General features: G+C 35.5%; 1 protein-coding gene across 6 annotated transcripts in view; it reads right to left on the reverse strand.

The window, feature by feature from the left end:
* Positions 1 to 27,124, reverse strand: part of rims1b (regulating synaptic membrane exocytosis 1b) — a 231,152-nt gene that overhangs the window by 46,562 nt on the left and 157,466 nt on the right. For 4 of the 6 annotated variants that reach the window (XM_030142619.1, XM_030142636.1, XM_030142627.1 and 1 more), the window contains 9 exons: positions 26,903 to 27,025; positions 24,365 to 24,454; positions 19,951 to 20,028; positions 16,457 to 16,522; positions 11,742 to 11,855; positions 11,342 to 11,448; positions 5,038 to 5,141; positions 1,846 to 2,006; positions 870 to 1,022 (listed from right to left, as the gene is read on the reverse strand). In XM_030142619.1, the coding sequence (XP_029998479.1) occupies positions 870 to 1,022; positions 1,846 to 2,006; positions 5,038 to 5,141; positions 11,342 to 11,448; positions 11,742 to 11,855; positions 16,457 to 16,522; positions 19,951 to 20,028; positions 24,365 to 24,454; positions 26,903 to 27,025 (996 nt within the window). The remainder of the gene's footprint in view (positions 1 to 869; positions 1,023 to 1,845; positions 2,007 to 5,037; positions 5,142 to 11,341; positions 11,449 to 11,741; positions 11,856 to 16,456; positions 16,523 to 19,950; positions 20,029 to 24,364; positions 24,455 to 26,902; positions 27,026 to 27,124) is intronic. The other 2 variants (XM_030142654.1, XM_030142647.1) reach the window with 1 other exon arrangement.

Consider the following 27,124-nt stretch of genomic DNA (forward strand, 5'->3'; position numbering starts at 1 on the left):
GGCTCGAGATCAGATCTTCTGGGTTCATCTCATAAATATATATTTAATGTCCTATTGTTAGCAGGTAAGAAAGCACTCACCAGGAGACGGATGTCTACTGAAGCGCCTACATTCGAAAATTGGATAGCTGTGATCCACCAAATTTTGTGATGGAAAAACTCACATTTTCTTTACGACTTGAACAAGAGAAATTTAAAAATTGTTGGGCGCCTGACTTTGACTGAACATAGAAGATGGTACTAACTCTCTTCCCTCAAGTTTTTTTTGTAATTTTTTTTTTTATGTTGTTAATGTGTTTTCTTTTCTGTGCTACTCTTATGTTCATGGTTTTGAAAATCCTAATACCAAATGTACATGTGCACTGTTAGGCTCTTTTTTTGTTTGTTTTTTTCTTTCTTCTTCTATCTTTGCATGAATGCTGCCGTGTGTGTATACATATAAATGTATTTATGCATCCCCTTTTTTTTTGTTTTCTTTTGTCTTGTTTCCTGAAAGTGTGGTTGGCTAAATGTATAGGCTTGTTAATATAATTTTTACTATCCATTTTTTTACTTTTCTTTTTTTTTTCTCTTTCCTTTTTTTAATGATCATTATTGATATCCTTTTTTTTCTTAAAAAAAAAAAGAGATTGGTGTACTTTGTATGATTGATGTCGTGTATAATATCTTATAAGACTGTTCTGAATTAACATTTGAATAATAATAATTTTAAAAAAGTATTGTCTGTAATTGGCTGCCATTTAAAAATGTCCTGGCTCAAACATATTGTGATTCAGGGTCTATCAGCGCAGTGAGGTGAGAGGATGGATGAGCTGCTATTGCCACTGAATTCACCATTTGGGATGTATTGATCTGTTATTGATCTATTACCTGGACTCGCTGGTGTCTCCAGCTACAGTGTGTCTCCTGCGCTTTAACTCCTCTGAGAAACGTCTCTTTCCTGTTGCCCTCCTCCTCTCCTCCTCTCCATCCACCCCCCATGAGATCCTCCTGTCCTTCTTCTCCTCCTCTAATGACTTGGATCTGAGTTCAATTATTTGTATGTTTTTTTTTTTTTTGCAATTCAGATGTTTATTACATGTATGTTTATGTGGTTGTGTGTGGTATAGGAGACAGAGCATGCAGGACAGAAACATGCAGCGGTCGGCATGCAGAAAAAAAACAGACACAAAATGATTAGCGTAAAGTTCCACAAAGTTCCACAAAATTAAATGGTCCAAGTCATACGTTACAAAAATGATCTGTCATATGAGACCAATAGAAACATGGAGCTGAATTGTACATGTATGTGTACATGTACATGGGGGTGAATTTAAACAAACAAAACAAATTTTAAAGTTTGACCAATGTGACAAAAAAAAAAAAAAAAAAAAACGCTCTTAGCCTGGTGGTTGAAGCAGAATTTCAACCACCTGGCATCTTTTTAGAAAATCTCAATCTGAACATAAAATGAGTTTTTTTTCCAAAATAGGTGACATGTTTTAGAGAGAATCTGATTTTTGTGAGCCGCTTTGATTTTTTGATAATTTGATCTGTTTTTACCATTACACCACACTGATATTCCCCAAATATATATAATATATAATATAATAATAAAAATGAATTTAAACAAAAAGAAACTGAAAAAAATTACATTAATTTCTCAAAAGAAGAATATATGAAAGTAATATGTTCAAAATGTAACCCTTTCTAACTTAACTAAACCACGAAGACACAGAAAATTAAGCAAGTCACTAACCCACATATTAACAACATTACAGAAGACTTAAGCAAACAAATGAAAATGAATGAGAGTGATTTAAAGACAATGAAATGTGAACAGACACATGCACACTGAGACACTGACCTGAGTCGTCCCCCCGGTCGTTCTGATTGGATCGACATGTAGCTGGTGCTACTAAGTCGGGAGGCACTGCTGGCACGGGAGAGGGCCGACACGTCGCTCATGTCACTGTCTGATGATCTGGCGGACATATTGTCACTGCTACGCCTCTGTTCTGCATACATCTGTTGAACACAAGGCATTGCAGGTAAGTTCCAGAAATAAAAAACAGCACCTGTGAAGAAACATAACACCTGCACAGTCATTCTGAACCACAGACTGAGGAAGGCACTGGAAGCAAAGTCTACACCAGTCGTATACGTAAACTGTACAGCCGTCCGAGTGTTCTTATGTGAAAATGTGAAGAAGAACATCTGGCAAAAGATTAGATGTTTGCTTTGCAAATTTAATAAAGAAGTAAGGTGCATTTAAAGGTGTGGGAGACTTTCGTGACCAGTTTTTCATCAAATCGGTCAAACCTCAGTCATATCCTCAGTATCACAAATCTGTAAGTCTGTCTGTGATTACTCACCTGAATGTCTTGCATTACGGTGAACAATTTCTTAGTGCCATCCACCATAAACAAACCATTTGTTTACAAACTGAGCCGGGAGGTAACTCGGGCCTCTTTGGAATTTTGTCACGTGTATTGCGAGAAAGGGAGGTTCGCGCAGCCACCTGACAGCGGCAGTGGCAGCAGCAGCGCAACCACATGGTATTATATGGATGAAACAAACACAATGCAGAAAAGGCTGAAATGCGGAAATGGCTGGAGGAATATGCATAGAGGGAAGGGAGCTCCTGCTGTTTCCGCGTCTGTTCCAGCTGCTGCTGTTAGGTGGCTGCGCGAGCCTTCGCTTCCCACAATGCACGTCGCGATAACATTCCGAAGATGCCCGAGTTACCTCCCGGCTCGGTTTGTAAACACATGGTTTGTTTCTGGTGGATGGCACAAAGAAACTGTTCACCGTAATGCAAGAGATTCAGGTGAGTAATCACAGACAGACTTACAGATTCATGATACTGAGGATATGACTGAGGTTTGACAGATTTTATGAAAAATTGGTCACGAAAATCTCCCGCACCTTTAAATGAAAGCCATCAAAAGATATTGCCTTAGCACCAAGTAACATATAATCTTAGAAGATCTGATGTTGGAAGACACACTTTCAGTTGCATTTACTGGAAAGTAACACTTGTGGACATATGAGGTTTCCATCTGACAGCAGTGATACCGCATGTACAGCGCGTGAAACAAATATTGTATGACTGCATTAGAGCTGAAATGTTTAATTGACTTGAATCAAAACCACATGAACCACACGTAAGAATGAATCCAGCACCACATAATTTCATACATCATCACTGAATCACCTGTGAACTCATTGCTCTTGTACTAATTCCGATGCCCTGCGTCCCTTTAACTCCTACACAGGTCCATGATCCCTGCAGTTTTATCATATAACTGTTTGAAATTTAAAGAACATCAGGGTTCAAGGTAACTTAATAAACAGATCAGCGCTGTCACAAAGTCCAGCTTTTATCATTTGAGACTTTTGGCCAAAATAAAGCCATATCTTCCTCGTGTTGATTTTGAAAGGGCAATACATGCCTTTGTGCCCTCATGCTTGGACTACTGTAGTTCTTTGTACATCCGGTTAGACCAGGGCTCTCTTCAGAGACTACAGAGTTCAAAATGCTGCAGCCTGTCTCCTTACAAAAACAAAACGGCATGAGCACATCACCCCTGTTCTGTGCACCCTACACTGACTTCCTGTTGGCTTTCGTGTGCAATTTCAGATCCTGCTGATTGTTTTTAAATGTCCACACCATATAGGCCCATCCTATTTGACCCAGCTGTTGCAGCCTTACATCCCATCCAGGACCCTGGGATCAGCTGACCAGCTCCTGTTGGCTGTACCTAAAGCCAGGCTCAAATCTAGAGGAGACAGAGGCTTTTCTGTGCAGCACCCAGACTGTGGACTAGCCTCCCTCTGTCTGGTAGGTCCTCTCAGTCTTCAGGACTATTTAAGTGGAGACTGAAAACCCACCTCTTCACCCTGGCATTCAAAAACTAGTAAGGCAGGATGTTTTGGTTCACTTACTGTACTAGTTTGATTAGATTTTTGATTTCAGTGATTTATTTCAAACATGCAATGAAGTTTAACATATATGTGAACAAGTAAAACATAAATAACAATAATAATATAAAAATCAACGATCAAGACAATCTTATACAGAAAAACTGCAGAATAGTTTCATTTATATGCCCGAAAAGGGGTGGGAAGAAGCCCAACTTATTTAATCCTACCCCTTCTTCATAAAATATTGATAATATATATTTATCTCCCTCTTCCCTTTACAGTACTCTCTTGTATTTATGTATATGTGTGTGTGTATTTATACATATTTATCATTTAAATAAAAAAAAAAAAAATCTATATCTCTATCTATCTATCTATCTATCTATCTATCTATCTATCTATTTTATATATTTTTTTAATTTAAATGATTTTATCAAATGGCTGCAATATATCAAAAAGTGCAAAATGTAAGGGGGTCTGAAAACTTTCTGTACCCACTATATACATATATATATATATATATATATATATATATATATATATATATATATACATGATTACACTATGAATAAAAAAATAAAGCATTATTTCTGTATCTACATTATGCTAATAATAATTAATCAAAATTAACACTAAAACAAAACTAATTAACAATATGGTACATAATAAGTCACTGCAACTAGTAACAGAGTTCTCAACAAAATTAAATAAAAACGAAAAAAGGCAAAACTTAAAAAAATACATGAAACCTAATACAGTAATAGATTACTCTGTTCATGTAACTGTGTTTATTTACTATAATATATTAAGCACATTCACAACTATTCAACCTTTTGCTATTCAGTATAATACTCATCCTGGCGAGAGTCTAGATGGTAAAAACCTTCATTTCATTGAATAAATGGTCCTGGGTTTATGATTGGATGGTTTGGATGGTGGTCTGGTCCACCTACTGATCCACATGACCCATAAACACTGATCTAGTTTCCATTCTTCATTCTACAGATCCCATGAAGAGGATTTTCAGTGATTTGGAGAAAGTGTGAAAGTGTCACCTCTCTACATACACTGGTGAGAATGTGAGTCATTTTGTTCAGATTCAGAACAGACAAAAACACAGACGGATGCTGACCTCCCGTTTGGTCTTGAGGTCCGTCTCAGGGTCGTGGGAGGCTGAAGGCCTGTCGGAATGTACTTTCATCGGCAGCCGTCGGGCTCGCTCCTCCACTGCGAGGGCTGATAGACAGAGACAGGAAGACAAAGAAAAAAGAAATGCTTCAGCCCATTTACATGCACACTAATACTGTGATCATCAGATTATTCGAGTGATCATGTAAACAGTATAATCTGACATGCTTCGTCAGATAACAGCAGTAATCTGATTATGACAAATCAGATTAACACACCTGGATTTCTCCCCAATACTCCAGTGTCTTCACGGATGTATTTCTGTCAACCTGGTTTATTTTGTTCTTTTACATCTGCATATGCAAATCAATTAAATCGTAGGAAACAGAAATGACCTTAGACAGATGTGAGCTGAAGACAATAACAGGAATTTTGATTCAACCGTCACTACATACAGGGTGGGGAAGCAAAATTTACAATGAACATTTAGTTGTTTTTTCTCAGCAGACACTACGTCAATTGTTTTGAACCCAAACATATACTGATGTCATAATCATACCTAACACTATTATCCATACCTTTTCAGAAACTTTTGCCCATATGAGTAATCAGGAAAGCAAACGTCAGAGAGTGTGTGATTTGCTGAATGCACTCGTCACATCAAAGGAGATTTCAAAAATAGTTGGAGTGTCCATAAAGACTGTTTATAATGGAAAGAAGAGAATGACTATGAGCAAAACTATTACCAGAAAGTCTGGAAGATACTATTAAAGAAGAATGGGAGAAGTTGTCACCCCAATATTTGAGGAACACTTTCGCAAGTTTCAGGAAGCGTGTGAAGGCAGTTATTGAGAAAGAAGGAGGACACATAGAATAAAAACATTTTCTATTATGTAAATTTTCTTGTGGCAAATAAATTCTCATGACTTTCAATAAACTAATTGGTCATACACTGTCTTTCAATCCCTGCCTCAAAATATTGTACATTTTGCTTCCCCACCCTGTACAGTATGTACGTAATCTGAAAGAAATCCAATAATTGACTGAAAGCTCTAAACCAGGGTTTTTTGTTTATCGGATTTCTGAAGTGCATGTAAATGCATCACAGCTGGTTAGTACAATTATCTGATTAACAGCTGTTTTTTTTTAATTTATTTGCACATCATAAAACAGCAAAAAAACAACAACATTCAAACAAGTAACGTCATTGTGCAGGAAAGGTTAGAAGCCAAAAAAGGCTTATATGAATACCTCCCCAGAAATGAACAATACACAAGAAAAAAAAGAAAAAGAATTAAAAATACAGTATAACTGAATTAACAAACTAAAGTAAAAACAATAAAAATGCAAATCACATTACAACTCATCAATTACAAATCAAATGATATACAGCCTTACATTTTTTCATGAATTAAAGTCCTTTTCAGATGCTTTTTAACCCTTTCATGCATGAATTATGAGAGCCTTAATTAAGATTTTTTTTTTTTTTTTTTTTTTTTTTACTGAGTGTTTTTATTCTTCTAGGCATTAAAAAAACAATGTGATATGTTTTTGAACCTCTTTTTTATGGAGTTGCAAAAATGTCCTTTCAGCTGAACACCATGCATTTAATTTTTGAAGAGAAGAAACGTATTTACTGATACACTGTGTGAAAACTATGAAATAAGAACATTTTTAATGCAGTTAATCTGATGTTTTCTCACATTTTAACATACTCTAATACTGATCATTACTCACTTCATGGAGATAATATGCAAGAAAAGAAACCATTTGTTAAAAAAAAACTGTTAATTGCAGTCTAATAACAATAACAAGCAATTGATTTACACTCAAACATGTTAATGTCGATTAAGTTTATGAAGAACAGCAAAGTTATAGTAATGGTCTGAATGTCAGTGTATGGGATGATGCATAAGCGTCCACTGTGCTGGCTGATATGGAACTAAAACAACAAAATCCATGAATATACAAGAGAACAGCTGGAGAATAACTGTCCACTGTAGTGACCAGTATGCATGAAAGGGTTAAACAATGATAAAGAAGATATCGATTGAAGTTCAGGTCTTAGATTATTCCACAGATTTGGCCCACAATATTCCAGAGAACACTGACAGACAGAAGTCCGGCAGTACGGAAGATAAAGTTTGCTTGAATATCGTGTGGGGTAATTGTGAATAACAGAAGACAACATAAAGAAATTCTGAAAAACTCTGGGAAGAATATAAGTTAAGTGAACATATTTGTACATTTGTATATTTGTATACAGGTCTGGGAAACGTTCACATCAAAAACTGAGAGAAGTTTGAATTTGTTGAAAACAGGAGCAGATGAGTCGAGTCTCTTACAAAAGCTGATTATTCTTCAAAATTTCTTTGGAATTAGGAGAATCTTATTGAGATAAGTGGGACAGGTTGCCGCCCAAACAATATTGCAATGAATAATGTAGGATAAATTAAGCAATAATAAAAAGTCAAGAAAAAGGAATGATTTATCAATGAACAGACTCTGTTCAAAATGCCAATTGACTTCATGATTTTTTTACAGACAAGATCAATATGGGATTTCCAACTCAATTTTTCATCTAGAACAACACCTAAAAATTTAATGTAAAAAACCTGAGTTATTTCGAAGTTATCTATGACTATTTTGTTAGTTTCATTCTTATATTTCCTATTTTTGTTACAAAATATGATAAAATTAGATTTTTGGGTATTAGTTATCAGACAGTTATCAGTTTTTTCTGATCATAAAAATGGGCTCCGTGTTTGTTAGATGCAGTATTTAATTCTAGACACTAGATGGCGCATGACATACACAGTACTATAGATGCTCATATTGTTTACTCCAGTGGAAGTGAAAGGGCAGTGGTAGAAGTGCAAGCACTGATTCAACTTGGTTAAAACAGTAAAAGAGAAAAGGTCCAGGCTCTGAAATGGACTCAAAGTATAAAAAAAGGACTTTGAGGGACATTTCTAGAGGCTGTTTGTGAGCAATGTAAACTGAAGCTCATGCTAAATATGTCGACTATTAAACCGCTCCAACTTAAAAGTTCAGTGTCAATAACACAACCTGAAATATGACGATCTCTGTCTTGAACCTGTTACAGTTACAGCTATTAAAAATGAAAGGTATTTGTGGATTTTTAAGGCAGGGAGTGAAAGTAAAATATTGTTAAAAAAGTAAATAATGAAGTATAGCGCCAGTACTTGAAAACATTCAGAGAATCAAAGGGAACACTTTCAACAAAAACTGGAAAAAACTGAAAATCTGTACGGGACAAGGTTATAATAGTTTTGGATTTTTTGTTCTAGTTTAGTTTTATTTAGTTTGGACTTTTTTTTCTCTAATTCAGTTAGTTTTAATTTGTTTTTAGAGCAGGTTTGCTTGTTTTTATTAGTTTTCATTTTTCTCTAAATGCTTTTTCTCTAAACTGAAATCTACAAGAAAATTAAGTGTAGAACAAACATAAAAAGCCAGTGCATTTCTGTTAGAGGGGTCCATCTGTGGAATAATCTAGAGTCAAACTTAAAAATGTCTTCTTCAATCTGTGCATTTAAAAGGATGTATAAATCCACTATAATAACAAAATAACGAACATTAGAAAATAAAATAAAATAAAATAAGATATTATAGTTAATTGATTATCATGATAGGAAGATACTATCATATTTATTGATCATTGTATTTGGAGTAAATATTTGAAGTGGATATGTATATTATAGTTACCTCCGCCAAGGAGGTTATGTTTTTGCCAGGGTTTGTTTGTTTGTCTGTTTGTTTGTTTGTTTGTCTGTCCGTTAGTGTGGAACATAACTCAAAAAGTTATGGACAGATTTGGATGAAATTTTCAGGGTTTGTTGGAAACGGGATAAGGAAGAAATGATTAAATTTTGGTGGTGATCGGGGGTGGGGGGGGCCCAGGGGGGGCCCATTTCCAACAAACCCTGAAAATTTCATCAAAATCTGTCCATAACTTTTTGAGTTATGTTGCACACTAACGGACAGACAAACAGACAGACAAACAAACAAACAAACAAACAAACCCTGGCAAAAACATAACCTCCTTGGCGTGGGGGGGCCCACAGGGGGGGGCCACTGATCAGCCTTGGCGGAGGTCTGCGCTCTCCGAGTGCTTCTAGTTTATACTGAAAACGGTTGATTATTGCAAATCTGATTGTGCATGAGGTGACTAAAAAAGTGTATATGAATGGTTTTTATGGATGTTTTGTGTTATTGTAAAAAAATATACAGAGGAAAATGTGTGTTAACAAAGCAAAGGAGGCAGATCTAGTTTGATTATTAGTTTGTAAATAGGGGTTGGGAGTCAATAAGTTATACTCCTTCCCACTCCTTTTCGAGCGCAAAAAAACTGTATTTATTTATTTGTTTTGACCATGTTGTATGATTCTTTATCTGATGATTGTATGTGCTCGAAATAAACTACTACTACTACTACTACTACTTAGTTTTAGAATTAATTTTAGTTTTTCTAAATGCTTAGTTTTAGTTTAGTTTTAGTTTCTTTATATCTTTTCTCTTCTTCTCTGTTGTATTCAAATAAATCCCAGACAGGACTCTGCTGCTTTCTCCCAACTTTAGTCTCCATGTTTCCAGGTAGAGTGGGGACCAGAAGACGACTGGAAACCACAAGTGACGACAAGTGACGGACCGTGAAGTGTCGTATGGTGCTGCTAGATAAAAGTGCTAGAGCAAAATAAATCTATTTCATATCAATCTGACATTGACAAAAGACCAAAACGAAGGGAATTTTATCCATAATTTTCATACGTTTTAGTTTTGTAAGCACACAATACAGTTTCAGTTAGTTATCTTTTTTTTTTTCCTTTAATTGTAGTTTTTATTTATTTCAGTTAATGAAAATGTTTTTACAATTCTAGTTTTCGTCATTTCGTTAGTTTTTGTTAATGATAATAACCTTGGTATGGGATGTGGCAAACTAAAACAATGCCTGTCTAGAAATGTATATTGACAACTAATTGTTCATTTCTATATTTTACTTCTGAATAAGTCTATCCATACATAATTATAACTGTTCTTTTTTTTAATCATTCTATGTGTATATTGTGAAAACTCAATGAACACTAAAAAAATGAATTCAACCCTCCTTACATTTACAACACTGTAAATTGTTTCTGTTGCTATAGATTGTTATTAAGATTTATTTTAACATTTCTTGATTATCTGCTTTGAGTTTTATATTCACTGACCCAGCTTTAGTCATATTTTCAGAAATATTTCTCCTTTGATTATGAAAGAGTAGAGAAAACATGTTAGTAATAAGTGTGACTTGTTTAATCATCGAGGTTTTCAAATGAAATGCAAAAAACCTGACAAAACACACAAGACATGTTTGCTTTACATACTGAAGAGGAAGTTTCTAATCTAAGAAACATATGGAAATGACAAACATCTGATGTAGAAAAATTGTACAACAATAATTAACATTCAGGAACAGAATATTAAAAAGGTCATCGCTTATTGTTAAATTCAATTTATACTTAAAATCACAGATGGTCTAATATTTATTCATTTAGGTATTTATACCTTTGAAATTCATTTCAACAGTCTAGCAATTTTAAAGTGTCAAAGATTATTTTCCGAAAGTAGACCATTTTTGTCTTCAATGTCAGTATTAGGGCTGTGTATCGGCAAGACTCTGAACAATACTAGGATCACGATACGATATATCATAATATATAACGATACTATTAAAAAGGCCATTTTTTATTGGTTTTGTTTCTTTTTTAAAAGATTTGTTCCTGGAAGAATTGAATTACACCCGAAATCTGCACAAATATTGAAAACATTTTTATTTGATCTAAACAAGATCTAATGTTATATCACAAAATGTTCCTGTGTTCAAACTTATATTATGTTTTATAGACATTACAGATTACGATCCTGTTCAAATGTTCATATTCTATTAGTTCAGAACGAACATCAGAACATTATTTTAGTTCAATCCCAACAAAGGAACTAACATTATTTAATAAAAGAGTGTTAAATAAGAATAAATAAAATAGAAACAAAAAGGAAAAACAAAAAAAAGTAAAATGAACCTCCACAATATCTGCATTTGAATAAATACCTAAAAAAATCAATACAGTACTTTTTAATATCAGTACAGCATTGTGAAATGAAATATTGCGATATATTGCAGAACCGATATTTTCTTACACTCCTAATCAGTATTACATCAGCTGTTCAAATCCACCATGAGTTGACCTAAGTATGTTCACCAGTAATGTGCAACCTATTAGAATTTAAAGGTAACATTCCCATCATACCTTGCTCAATGCTGCTGCTCTTTGCAGGAAGCTGCGGCAACTGGCGGCCCCTGCGACCTGATGTGGGGGTCCCTGTGGGAGGGGACGGGCTGCCATGGGGGTGTGCTCTGACAGAAACGAACAAAAAAAACAAAAACTCTATTAATTATCGATCCAATCAAATGTTGCAAAGCCCAAAACTGAATCACAAACACAACAAATAAAGGTCAAAGGTCAGGTTGGGGGAGAAGAATGGACCAGAATCAGCAGTGGTTCTAATGTATGTGAACATGACCGGGTACTTGTGTGTTTACTGGTTACTAGACGGTTCATGGGATGGAGTCTACACTATAACTACATGGGGAGGAACAGGGCGGTTAGGACACAGCGGGTGGGGGCTCAGGTTGGCAGTAGCATGCACCTGTCTGGCCATGGCGAGTTAGGGCAGGACCCAGCCAGGACCGTCTGGCCAAAGGGCCTCAGTGGGCCCCCTCGGCCCCTACTGCCCCTCAGGATAGATGTGGGCTGGATACGACTGCCCCCAGCAGGCAGAGACCAGGAATGGAAATAAAACAAATCCAAAATAAATATGGAAAAATTAAATACAAAGGAAAACAAATACGCAAAAGTAGCACCATAAGAGAGAACAGATGGTCCGTGGTCATCTACTACTGGATCTGATATTCTGTGGAGCCAAATCCGCCAGAAATTTGGTCAGTTTAGGAAAAAAAAACATTAACCCTTTCATGCACGAATTATGAGAACCTTAAGACTTTTTCCCTGAGTGTTTTCATTTGTCTTTAAACATGAAAAAAAAACAATGTGATTGAAAATTTTCTTATGAAAAATAAATAAAATAACTTTAAAAATAATAATAATTAAAAAAAAAAAAAGTTAACCCTTTCATGCACAGTGGTCACTACAGTGGACAGTTATTGTACAGCTGTTCTCTTGTATATTCATGGATTTTATTGTTTTACTTGCATATCAACCAACACAGTGGATACTTATGCACCATCCCATAATACACTGCAATTCATACCATTACTGTAACATTCCTGTTCTTGATAAACCTGATCTGCAGAAACATATTTGAGTGTAAATCAATTGTTAGTTGTTATTAGACTGTAATTAATAGTTTGTTTGTTTGTTTTTTATGTTGGTTTTTTTTTTTCATTAAAAAAACATTTATTTCATAGTTTTCACACAGTATGACAGTAAATGCATGTTTCTTTGCTTCAAAAATTAAACGCATGGTGTCCAGCTGAGTGGACATTTTTGTAACTCCAAGAAAAATAGATTCATAAAAAAAAAATAAATTCAATCACATTGTTTTTTTCATGCCTAAAGAGGAATAAAAACACTCAGGAAAAGAATCTTGATTAAGGTTCTCATAATTCGTGTATGAAAGGGTTAAAAAATACATTAAAAAATTGTAATAATAATAAAAGAAAAATCTCATGAACCTATCTTTCCTGAAGTTGCAAAAATGTCCACTCAACTAGATGCCATGAGTTTAATTTATGAAGCGAAGAAACACGTATTTACTGATAAATTGTGTGAAAACTAAAACTATTATGCTCAGGGGAGATCTACACAGTGTTACCAATTCATGTCAGAAAAGATATGTAATGTGTTAAAACTTTAATAAAGATATGTGCAAAAACACAAAACAACCAAATCCATGAACATACAAGAGAAGAGCTGTAGAATAGCTGTTCACTGTAGTGACCACTATGCATGAAAGGGTTAATTAACAGCAGTCTGGGGACAACAGTAAAGGATATATCCTCGAAATCTCCCCCATCTTCTGCTATAAATCTATCCACAATGATTGTTAGACAATCAATACGAACTCAATTTGAGCTACATCACAGGTGTCAAACATGCGGCCCGGGGGCCAAATCCGGCCCGCCAAAGGGTCCAGTTTGGCCCTAGGGATGAATTTGTGAAATGCAAAAATGACACTGAAGATATTAACAATTCTTTTAATTCAGGTTCCACATTCAGACCAATTCAATCTCAAGTGGGTCAGACCAGTAAAATACTATCATAAGAACATATACATAATGACAACTCCAAATGTTTCTCTTTGTAAATGTAAATATTTTCATGTATTTACATTACAACAAAGTATAATTTTACAAAAAATGCGAATAACCTGAAATGTCTTACGAGAAGCAAGTACAATTTTACCAATATTCTGCCTGTTATTAAATGTTTTGTGTGTTTGTAGATCCACTGTGATCTGTAAGTTATGAAGTACATGCGAAAATGATAAACTGAGGCATAATATTGTTAAAATTACACTTAATTACCTCCGCCAAGGAGGTTATGTTTTTGCCAGGGTTTGTTTGTTTGTTTGTTTGTTTGTTTGTTTGTCTGTCCGTTAGTGTGCAACATAACTTAAAAAGTTACGGACAGATTTTGATGAAATTTTCAGGGTTTGTTGGAAATGGGATAAGGAAGAAATGATTAAATTTTGGTGGTGATCGGGGGTGGGGGGGCCCACGGGGGGACCCATTTCCAACAAACCCTAAAAATTTCATCAAAATCTGTCCATAACTTTTTGAGTTATGTTGCACACTAACGGACAGACAAACAAACAAACAAACTAGAAGCACTCGGAGAGTGCAGACCTCCGCCAAGGCTGATCAGTGGCCCCCCCCGTGGGCCCCCCCACCCCCGATCACCACCAAAATTTAATCATTTCTTCCTTATCCCATTTCCAACAAACCCTGAAAATTTCATCAAAATCTGTCCATAACTTTTTGAGTTATGTTGCACACTAACGGACAGACAAACAGACAAACAAACCCTGGCAAAAACATAACCTCCTTGGCGTGGGGGGGACCCACAGGGGGGGCCACTGATCAGCCTTGGCGGAGGTCTGCGCTCTCCGAGTGCTTCTAGTTTTTCAGTTTGTTCATGTTATTCACATCATTTCAAAGGATAGTTTGTAGATGTAAACCTGGTCATAATGTAAACTTACTTTTTTCGCTCTAAAACAGAGAAAAGTTTGGAGTTGACATTATTTATATATTATTATGTTATTATTTTACTGGTCCGGCCCATTTCTGATCAAATTTAGCTGAATGTGGCCCCTGAAATAAAATGAGTTTGACACCCCTGAGCTACATCAACCTGATAGTGACAGAATAATGGTCAGAGAACCAGTTTTTCCCCACAAAACTCCACCTATAGTGAATGAAAATGACCCCATATGAACTCTGGATAGTAGCAGGAAAATGGACATTTGCAAGACAATCAATATGAACCAAATTTGATCTCAATCTGCCTATTATTGCTTAATTTATGTCAAAAATTCAGATTTTCAACTAAATGGCCCCAATTTGGATAACTCATAGAGAAGCTGACATCAATAGGGTTCTTCCACTAGGGAGAAGAAATCCAACCAAATCTGTCCTAGTTATCGCCAAAACACCTAGGATACCCGGATGTCAGGGTAAAACCATTATATCCCTCAAATTCGATTTCGGGTACATAAAAATGTTTCTTCAAGTTGTAATTTTACGCTCTCAAAGGTAGCAAATGAAAAAGTACAACACGAAAAGGTTTTTCAGTTTAAGTGCAATTTTGATTGAGGACTAAAAATATTTTCACTTGTTCTTAACAAAATAGGCGACTTTTTTAAAATAGACTTGAACCTTTTCTTAACTGACAAATGTACAAAGAATAAACATTTTCACTGAGACACACCCAAAAAGGTTAAGTTTAGAGCACATAAAAACAATCCTTTTCTCTAATATTTCTCATTCAGATTAAGAGCATCTACCAAAGGACTGTTTTCTGCATGGTTTGTACAATTCAGCATATTTTCAGGAAAAAGATATTAGGTTTCATGTGTCAAAGATGAAAAGAAAGGTGCAAAAGCAGCATCTGTGACGATCTGGGACTGCATCAGTGTCCACGTATGTGTGAAGGAATGACTGATGTGCAGACATATGCTTCCATCAGTGCATCTTTTCCCTTAAGTCAGTGGTTAGTTCAGCAGGACAAGGCCAGGCGTCATTCTTCATTCTGATGTGCTAAGCCTACATTCCACATCTGTCTTCAATTGAAAATATATGGACAGTATGAAGGTGAAATGATTAAAAAAGTGAAAAAAGGAAGAAAAAGATAATAACAAAGACAGGTCATGTGACACACTGGTAAACATATCTTTTCAGTGTGGTGCAGAAATCTGAATGAATGTTGTCTGTGAAAAAAAGAGGAATTCTTTTCTTTGTACTTTTATCAATTAAAGCCTCGAGCAGTTAATAATAATACTGGTCAAACACAACAAATTTATTGTTTAAGTTTTTTGAGCTGATTTAGGATAATGTTGGTGTGCTGAATCCAAAAATCACATTAATTTTGCTCAATCAGGTCAACTTTCTGAACCATGCTACATATTGGCTTTTTAACATTTTTGCTTACATTTATGGACATTTTCACATCATATGATACAAAATTCTTTCATATTTCTTGCAATAAACAAATTCTGAAGATTTTGCTTTTGCCAATTTATGATTAATGTTTTTTTTAATATTACAGGTGAATGAAATGGCTTGGACTAGAAGATCTTGCAAAAATAAGCCTGACGTATTCTGCTACATCTGCGGTGAATACACCATTGTACCTAACAGGAATCAAGTCACAAGTTTCATAAAGTGTGCTTACCAATCTTATTTTGGTATTAATGATTATATTTTGTGAGAAGATCAAATTTTTCAAAATCAAATTAGCAAAAAAACCTGACCTGATTGAGAAAAACAGATGTCATTTTTGGATTTAGCGGTGCAAAATGGTCCTAATTCAGTTGAAAAAACCTAGACAACAAAACATTTTTTTTATAACCCAGTGTAATGGATTAGATTTCTATAGCACTTTTCAAGGCACCCAAAGCTCCCATTATTGATCCACTATTCACACACTCTGGTGATGGCCCCTCCGACCATCACCAAACATTCATACGCATTCATACACCAAATCACAAACACTACTGATAATCACGTGTATGACGCATACAAAAGCTGGAAAAAAATGTTTTTAAATTACTGCAGTCATAGCAGGAAGAAGAAAGACAAGATGAAATAAAATGACTTAAATGAAAGAATGAATGAATGATCTTACCTGTCGCCTTCCAGGCTTTTTTTGCTGCCCCTTTGACAGTTTGGACTTGATGAATTGTTACACTGCCTGTTTTGGCAATCACCAACCAAAGAGAAAGAAAGAAACACAAAAGACGGAATGGAGAATGGAAAACCAGAGAATGGTCAAACTCAGCACTGGCTCATGCAATGTTACACGGTTCAGAATGAGACCTCAAGGTTTTTGGGAGCTAGGTAAAGCAGTAAGTACCATAAATTGCTGTCATGACCATAGCCAGCTGTGAGGTCACCGAGGTCCGGACCTCAGTAATTTTTAAGAGCTAAAAATAAATTTGGACGTTAAATATTCACCCGGATAAAAAATAAAGAACTCAAGCAGTTAAAAACATGTCCGAGAAAAACCGTATTGTTAGTCAATCAGTGCCCAAAATCCCATCACACTTCGGCAGTAGAGCGATACAGGTCTTGACATAAATCACAGGTGTCAAACATGCGGCCCGGGGGCCAAATCTGGCCCACCGAAGGGTTCAATCTGGCCCGTGGGATGAATTTGTGAAATGCAAAAATCACACTGAAAATATTAACGATCAAAGATGTTAGAATCATTTTAGGTCAAGTCAGTCTAAAGTGGATCAGACCAGTAAAAATACTATCATAATAACCTATAAATAATGAAAACTGCTATTTTTCTCTTTGTTTTTGTGTAAAAAATGCTTACATTTACAGACTAGCCTTTTACAAAAAATGTGCATAATCTGAAATGTCTTAATAGATGTATGTGGAATTTTAAAAATATTCTACCTGTTGTTAAATATTTTGTGTATTTGTAGATAAACTGTGATCTGTATGTTGTGATGCACTTGTATAAATGATAAACTAAGGCATAACATTGTTAACATTGCAATTTGAATTTTCAGGATGTTCATATTTGTTCATGTTATGTTCAAGTACAGTTCATAGATGTAAACATTTTCATTACAGAATTTTATTTTTTTCACTCAAAAGTTCTTATCCTATTATATATATTATTTTACCGGTCCGGCCCACTTTATACAGGCTTCCTGCAGGTTTCTACAACTTCAATTTACGACTTTTTAAGACTACTTAGAAGACAATTTAATGCCCATTTCACAGCTATACTGGCAAAAATTCATGACTGAATTTAGGAAAATGTATTTACTTACTCCAACACCTTGGTTCCCACTGTTCCGAATCATTGCTCAGCGGAGGTTGCAAAGTTAGCGATAATTGGTTTTTAAATTCAGTATAAATTGTCGGGTTGGAACAGGTAAAACTAAGTAGATTACTGTTACTTTTTTGCAGCTTGGACATTTCCCAAACACATTTAAACACAACACAGCGAACAAGTTTATGGCAACATACTGTAATTTAAGACCTAATATATCAAGTTTTATACTTTTAAAAGTCTTTCTTAAGGTATTAAATGCAGATTTGTAAGTTCAAGATTTTTAAGACTTTTTAAGACCCCGTGGGAACCCTGTTTATATTATATTAGGCCGTATGTGGCCCCTGAACTAAAATGAGTTTGACCCCTGACATAAATAAAAGCACCGATAACTTCTGAGGAGTACACAGATTTTATTTATAAAATTCTTTCTAAAGATGTACGGACCTGAATTCAACATAGCTTTGGAGCTCGGTAAAGTTGGCAAGAAATAGACAGATTCTAAGTAGAAAGAAATAAATCATCTGAGAAACGCTGTTATAACACACTACACGTAGATTCGATGCCATTTTGTGTCAGATATTCACACTGTCATGACCTCCTGATGGCAAAGGCGAAAAGGTTTTCTCTCTTTGAACGTGGTCAGATTGTTGAACTGCATAAGCAAGGCCTCTGACAACGCACCATCGCTGCTGAGGTTGGATGCACTAAGACTTAAGACTTGAATTTCTTAAAAGAGCCTGAGGGTTATGGAACAAAAAAATCCAGTGGTAGACCCAAAAAAATGTCACTGACGCTGAGCTGGAGGATCCGATCGGCTGTCCGTCAAGATCCTCGACCCAAATTAAGGCCGTTACTGGTGCCGACTGCAGCCCAATAACCATCAGACGGCATCTACATAGGACCTCATCTCCTTCAGTGTCACAAAATTGCCCGTTATAAAAATAAATTATAATAATTTATCGTTTTATGATTCTATTTGTTATGGTCTTGCACCTTGCAGCTACTCCCCAAGATTTCAGAGCGCAACAGTGATGCATAGTTTTGTAAACAATGCTTTAAATAAACTGTGTACTTTTCAAAACTTATCGGTGCTTTTATTTAGATGTCAAAACCTGTCACACGTGTGATGGGATTTTGGGTTACTGATAGTGGGTTAAAAACGACAGTTAGAGCAGGGGTGTCAAACTCATTTTAGTTCAAGGGCCACATTCAGCTAAATATGATCTGCAGTGGGCCGAACCAGTAAAATAATAACATAATAATATACAAATAAGGTCAACTCCAAACTTTTCTCTACATTTTACAGTGAAAAAAGTAAAATTAAACAATGAAAATGTTTACATCTACAAACTGTCCTTTCAAACAATATGAATAACTTCAACAAACTGAAAGAGTAAGTGTAATTTTAACAATATTCTTCCTCAGTTTATCGTTTCCACATGTTCATTATAACGTACAGATCACGGTGGATCTACAAACACACAAAACATTTCGTAAGAGGCAGAATATTGTTAAAATTGCACTTATTTTTCTTAAGAAATTTCAGGTTTTTCACATTTGTTCAGATTATTCACATTTTTTTGTGAAATTATACTTTGTTTTAGTGTAAATACATGAAAATATTTACATTTACAAAGAGAAAAATGTGGAGTTGTGACTATTTATATATTATTATGATAGAATTTTACTGGTCTGACCCACTGGAGATTGAATTGGTCTGAATGTGGAACCTGAACTAAAAAGATTGTTAATTTCTTAATATCTATTTTTGCATTTCATAAATTCATCCCAAGGGCCGGACTAGACCCTTTGGCGGGCTGGATTTGACCCCCAGGCCGCATGTTTGACACCTGTGGTTTATTTAGAGGCTGCATTATCGGTGCCCCGTCTCGTGTGACGTGTAATTCACCCCCGCTTTTCTAAATACGCATAAAAAATTTTGGTGAGCACTCTGTGACCTCGGTACTTTGCAAACTGTGGCTACGGCCCTGATTGCTGTGTACTGTTGATTTAACCAATGACAGTTTTACAGCAGAAAGAAGTGAGGAAACTGGAAAAACAGGTGCACAGCAGAAAAGGGCAGGTGCAGCAGAGTAAAAGGAGGATTATACAGCTTTAGAACCTCAGAGCACAAATATTTATAGGGAAGAGGGAGAGGCTGTGCAGCACTACCATCTACAAAATGAACTACCGGCTGCAGGGGAGGCTTCAATGTAGGGGGAGGAAAAGGGAAAAGCAAGCAAGAAGCAGAGCGGAGATTTAAAAGAGGTGAGGTCATCAGAAGAAGTGGTGGTGGGGGTGGGGGAGGGTCGATCCAAGCCTGGTACCTGTCTTCTTCAGGGGCCACATGTTCTACTAAGATCCTGGGGCTTGGGGGAGTCTTGCGGGGCAAAGAGTTGGAGCACCTGGAGGGATGGAGGGGTAGGAGGAAGAGGTCGAGGAGCATCCCGGGGTGGGAAGAGTGGGTGGAGGTGGAGGTTAACATCCAGTAACGGCTGTGACAGTGAAGGCTACGACAGTTCTTTTTCTTCTAGGCCTTCAAAGTTTCATCAGAGATTGTGCTTCTGCAGAAATCTGAACTGTGTCAACTATGGAACTCCTACAGTTGTGAACACAGCTGGTAGAGTTTCCTTGTTTCAGATCTTTATTTTATCAACTTATTGAACTAAATACAGTCTACTCTCGTTAAACCGCCCGCCGTTATACCGCCAGTTCCGCCTATCGCCATCCGCCAGCCCAGTTCCATGCACAAACAACACTTATACCATTGATTTCCCGACCGTTATACCGCCACCGTGATTGCCATCGAGTACACATAAATTTTAACAATGCACTGAAACAAACGCGCCAGACGCTGATCGCGACAAGCTACGAGTAGGTCTACGGAACGGCCACCGTTCATTTATCGCAGAACACTCAGTAGGTCAGGATGTCGGGAAGAGGACGTGGGATTAAGCCAAAGCCTCAAGATGATGGGGTGTCATTTCCCGACACGGTATAATAATGCTTAAAATGTTTCCCCACTTTAAATGATCCCTTACAACATAACAGAATCAAGATTTATTTAGAAACGCAATTAGAACGGGTTAACGGAGGCAGCACAGACATCATATAGTAAAGACATGCACATTATGGACGCAAGCCGTTGTAACACCATTTTCGCTATACCGCCAATTTGGCCGTGAACGGAAGTTGACGGTATAACGAGAGTAGACTGTAGCAGGAGTCTGGATCACACTGTAAAAAAAATCTGTAATTTAACAGAATTTTCACTGTTTATTTTACAGATTTTTCCTGTATTTTGAAGATACAGGAAAATATCAATGAAATGACAAAAACAGACTGTGATTTTACACGTCAAATGTAAAATAACACGAAAAAACTGTAATTGTGAATAACCATAAAATTTACATTTTTCAAAGAAATTTTTTCTTTTTTCACAGAAAAGTACAGTTAAAATACAATTGCAAATGGACCATAATTTCACAAATATTTCTTTTCTATTCATGAGATTAAAATGTTAATTTAAAGTTTAATACTGTAAAAAAATAAAATGAGATAAAATTACTGACAATTAACTGTAAAAGAAGTATGTTCTGTAAGTTTAACAAGACTTGTTTGTTAATTGACAAATTTCTTGTGTAATTACAGGAGGTTTCACAACAAAAATATTTAATAAATGTATTTTTGTGAATGTATAACATATATAAGTACTGATAAACTGTCCAAATACAGTTTTTATCAGTGGATTATACAACTTAGTCTCATAGAAAATTATTTATATATATATATATTTATAGGTAATTTGATTGTTTTAATACATGTAAATATTCTTTATTAAACATTAAAAAGTCCAAAAAATATGCCAAATTTTATGTAAAGTTAGGGTAAAAAACTGTATTTTAATTATGGAAAATTGCTGTAATTTTATGAGATGGTTATTTTCCGTTATTTAACAGTATTTTTTCGGCACCCCTGCTGCCAGAATAATACTGGTTTTTTTTTTTTTTTTTTACAGGTTTTTTTTTACAGTGCAGGATGCAAGACAGTGACATAAAAGAACTACTCTAGCACTCTGAGGGCCAAGTTCATGTAGTCTAGTATCAGATGAATTCATTTTGAAATGTGGCCATCACAGCTCAGTTTCATTCACTCAGTGCCAGTACGTGCAGAGCTACAAACTGGTGATTTTTCACTGGATTGGAATTGAAATTTGGGATGACCATCTAGATTAGAGTTCTCCACTACTTTCCAGAAAATTTAACCCATAAAGACCCAAATATCCACCCACAACCAAAATCCTCTACTGATCTAAAATGTTTAATACCTGCTGATCCGTTATCAATCCGTGTAAATAATTGGTGTAAAATGCAGTTTGTCATCTTTTCATGGTCATCAGATATGATCCACTTGGATGCTCAGAAGCTCTGTAGTGAACGTGGAAACATCTTCTACAACACTGATTCACTCATAAAACCCACAGAGTTTGATAAATGACAGTGGATGGAGATGCGTGTTTTTATGTTCAATTAATGATATATTTTATTGAAAGAGTCCCTTTTTCCTATTTTTTTTTTCTGATTTGATCTGATAATCTTTGAATTTACTCTGAGGTTTTATGAACATCTACATCAGGGGTGTCAAACTCGTGTTAGTTCAGGGGCCACATTCAGCCTAATATGATCTAAAGTGGACCGGACCAGTAAAAGAATATAAATAATAAGATAAGAACTGATAAATAATATCGACTCTAAAGTTTTATCTATGTTTTTCAGTGAAAACAGTACAATTCCATAATGAAAATGTTTACATCTACGAACTGTACTTGAACATAACATGAACAAATATGAACAACCTGAAAATTCTTAAGAAAAATAAGTGCAATTTTAACAATATCACACCTTAGTTTATCATTTATACATAATTACTATTAAATAATGATAACTCCAAGTTTTTCTGTATTATTGCAATAAAAAAACATTAAATTATGAACATATTTATATTTACAAACTATCCTATCAAAAAAAGATGTAAATAACCTAAAAAAAACAAACAAACAAGAGAAATACGTGCAATTTTAACAATATTACGTCTTAGTTCATTATTTATACATGTGCATCACAATTTACAGATTACAGTGGATCTACAAATAGTAACAGGCAGAATATTGGTACAATTCCACATACTTCTATTAAGACATTTCAGGTTATTCACATTTTTTGTCTATAAATGTAAACATTTTTGCGTAATTTTACTTTTTTTACACTAAAACAAAGAAGAAATTGTATGGTTTTCATTATTCATAGATTATTATGATAGTATTTTACTGGTCTGACCCACTTTAGATTGAACTGACCTAAAATGATTTTAACATCCTTAATATCCTCGGTGTAATCTTTGCACTTCACAAATTCATCCCAGGGGCCGGACTGGACCCTTTGGCGGGCCAGTTTTGGCCCCCGGGACGCATGTTTGACACCTATGATCTACATGATCAGTAATAAAGGTTATAGGAAAATGCACGACTTTCACTTTAAATGCATAACGCAGAGGGTAATTTTAAAATAGATGGTGATAAATCACTTGGGAAAGAAAAAAATTATGAAGAATTTGTGCCAAAAATAGTTGTGGGTCTTTAAGGGTTACAACAGTTCTGTCTGGACAAAAAAAATTGTGTTAGCTTATTAGCTCAACACAGAAATAGCAAGGTGAGAAAGTACAAAAAAAGAAAAGTGAAAATCACTACAAGTCTTGTCATGTTGAAGCTGCAGCGACACCGTCAGTGACTCAGAATGCTATGATGACATCAACGCTGTGATTTTCTGGACTGCGGCCTTTATGTTTACTTATTTTCACAGTCTGATAGTCTGATACAACAGTTTGACTACAAAGTGGGACTTTCCTGACACATAAAATGATTTTTTTAAACTGACAAAAAACGTGTAAATGATAGAATAATTCAAACGGGATCATAAATTACTTGTGTTTCGCCATCAACTGTAATAGTTTTTTTTTTGTTTTTTTTCCTGAAATAAAGTCCCTTAACATTTAATGGAAATGGACAGGACTTTGCTTCTCTACATGTACGTTTTAGACTTCATGTGAAAGGGAACATCTGTTTGTAACCTTTGGCTGAAACATATCCTTAACTACATCATTTTAACCTCCTCAGACCCAGCTGTGGGTTTTCTGTCCATATTTGTGGACAAGAGTTTCACAACTTTATACAAAAAAAAAAGAAAAAAAAGACAAGAAAACTGTCCACCACAAAGGACATTCCATAAAAATTTTAAAAACTGCATCTGAAAAAAATGTTGCATCGTGATGTTTACAATATAGGCACTTATTTAATAAAAAACAAAAAAAAGCTTGCACTTTGCTGACATTTCCTGGGTCTTAGGAGGTTAAACATGACTCAAATGTAAGCCTGGTCTTCACTTAAAATAAGTAGCTGGTAATCTGATGTTATCTTAACCTTGTCTAGTGACACAGCCCGTAGTTAGGTACTTTATGTGAAAATGGGCAAAGCCTCCTTCATTTTTGTATGAATGAGATACATGACATGAGCTGCAGTGAACATGTAATCCTCATCCCAAAATGTTAAACGCTATCATGCAAATCCACACTTAAGTGAAACTGTGACTGACAGTCAGTGTTTCTAGATTTAACCTCTTTAACTTATACTGTATTTTGTGAAGGCATGTGTGTTTCTGTGCACGCAGTCGTGTTTTCTTTACATACCTGTCTCTGTCAGCTGAGTGAAAGTTGGTGTCTGGTCTGAGACATGTGGTGCTGGCACTCCTCACTCTGTCCAGCGACGGCTGCAGGTCGCTGCATGGCCACAGCATGGCAGCAGAGAGACAGACAAACAAAAAAAAAAAAAAAAAAAGAGCGAGATGGAGACAAAGTGTGCAAGAAAAAAAAGAGAACGATGTCAGGAGGAGGAGGTTGTGAATAAAATGAGAGAACAAAAAGAGGAACAAATGAGAGGCAGATATAAATATACAGGAAAACGGTGGTTGTGGTGGCGGGGGGGGGGACAATGTAAAAAGAGAGAAAGGGAGATGGAGAGAGAAAAAGAAAGGCCATCAGACAGAGCAGTAACATGTATTGGCTGTGATGCTGTATCTTCATTTATCAAAGCCAGTCATTCCTTGCAGTCATACACTGAGAGACCACTCACATGGAAGGTTGGTGAGTTGCCATGGGAACCAGGTCTAAGTGGAACAGGGGGCTGTGTGTAAATGTGTGTGAGGGAGTGAATAAGTGTGTGCTGAAGTGATGAATAGGAGAGGAGAACGGTTGTGCGTTTGTCATCGTCGTGCTGCTTTGTGACGACACAGACTTGACGTTATCCAACAGGTGGCTGGCTTTGTGCCATGGCATGACACTGCAGATCATGTTTTCAGGCCAAGGGCTTAGGAGTTTACAGCTTGTTTAATGCTGTACTACTGCACACTTCAGCTGCCACTATAACCTGAAAAAAGAAGGTGTGTGTGTGTGTGTGTGTGTGTGTGTGTGTGTGTGTGTGTGTGTGTGTGTGTTAGAGCTGCAACCGATTAATCGACTCAAAGTGATCCAACAAAATCATTCAACCACATTTCTCCTGAATCAAAGCTTTGTTTCCTTCATTTCTCTGCTGTTAAACATTGGTTCCACTGTTGTGTTTCACACGGACACTCATTGTGACGCTCAAAGAAGCTTCAGTTCAGGAAAACTGCAATAGAATATCTCCCTTCAATCAATTCGAGTTGATTAATCGAATCGGGAATTTTTGCACTCACTTCGAGCACCTAGTCAATTGGAGCTCTTATTGTGTGTGTGTGTGTGTGTCAAGGTTATTATCTTAACAAAAACTAACAAAATGACAAAAACTAGAATTGAAAAAACATTTTCGTTAACTGAAATAAAGAAAAACAATAATTAAAAGAAAAACCGGTAACTAACTGAAACTGTACACTCACTGTACACAACTGTACACAAAAAAAAAATCTGTAATTTAACAGAATTTTCACTGTTTATTTTACAGATTTTTCCTGTATTTTTAAGATACAGGAAAATATCAATGAAATGACAAAAATAGACTGTGATTTTACATGTCAAATGTAAAATAATATGAAAAAACTGTAACTGTGAATAATCATAAAATTTCAATTTTTTAAAGAATTTTTTTCTTTTTTCACAGGAAAATACAGTTAAAATACATTTGCAAATGGATCATAATTTCACAAATATTTTCTTCTATTTATGAGATTAAACTGTTTATTTAAAGTTCAATATTGTAAAAAAAAAAAAAAAAAAAGATAAAATTACTGACAACGTAAAAGAAGTGTTTGTTCTGTAAGTTCAACAAGACTTGTTTGTTAATCGACAAATATCTTGTGTAATTACGAGAGGTTTCACAACAAAAATGTTGAATAAATGTGGCTTTTTTTAATGAATAACATGTATAAGCACTGATCAACTGCCCAAATACAATTTTTATCAGTGGATTGTATAAACTTAGTCTCATTGAAAAATATTTAGATATATATTTATAGGTAATTTGATTGTTTTAATACATGACAATATTCTTTATTAAACATTAAAAAGTCAAAAAAATATGCAAAATCTCATGTAAAGTTAGGGCAAAAATCTGTATTTTAATGATGGAAAATTACTGTATTTTTATGAGATGGTTATTTTCCATTATTTAACAGTATTATTCCGGCAGCCCTGCTGTCGGAATAATACCGTTTTTGTTTTTGTTTTTGTTTGTTTTTTTTACAGTGTATTGTGTGCTTACAAAACTAACTAAAATATAGCAAAATTATGGACAAAATTCCCTTCGTTTTCGTCTTTGTCAATGTTGGATTGATATGAAATCGATTTATTTCACTTGAGCAATTTTAGCTAGCGGCACCGTACGGTATGTCATGGTTCGTCACTTGTCGTCACTTGTGGTTTAGAGTCGTCTTTTCGTCCCCACTCTACTTGGAAACATGGAGACTAAATTTGGCAGAAAGCAGCAGAGTCCTGTCTGGGATTTATTTGAATTTGACGGTGAGGAAGAGAAAAGTTATTAAAAAAATTCATAAAATTAATACTAGAACTAAACTAAAACTAAGCATTTAGAAAAAATGAAAACTAATTAAAACTAGTACAAACTAACTGAATTAGAGAAAAAAAGTCAAAACTAAATAAAACTAAATTATAATGAAAAATCCAAAACTATTATAACCTTGGTGTGTGTGTGTGTATGTGTGTGTGTGTGTGTGTGTGAAGTGGGTGTGTTCTTACCTAACTGTGACCTCATCTGTGAACCTGAGCACACGGTGTGTAAGGATGCTACGTGGCATGGTGGTGCTGCCCCCTTCCTGCCTTTGCAGCAGCTTGCTCTTTAGGCATGCAGGGAGGGTGGAGCTACACGGAACAGCCCCGCCCACACAACAGACGGGGATGGGGTGTGGGTTGGGAGGGAAACACCCACGTGCAAAGGAAGGAAAAAAAAAAAAAAGACAC

This window comes from Sphaeramia orbicularis, chromosome 1 (assembly GCF_902148855.1).
Source record: "Sphaeramia orbicularis chromosome 1, fSphaOr1.1, whole genome shotgun sequence".
Taxonomy (NCBI): Eukaryota; Metazoa; Chordata; class Actinopteri; order Kurtiformes; family Apogonidae; genus Sphaeramia; species Sphaeramia orbicularis.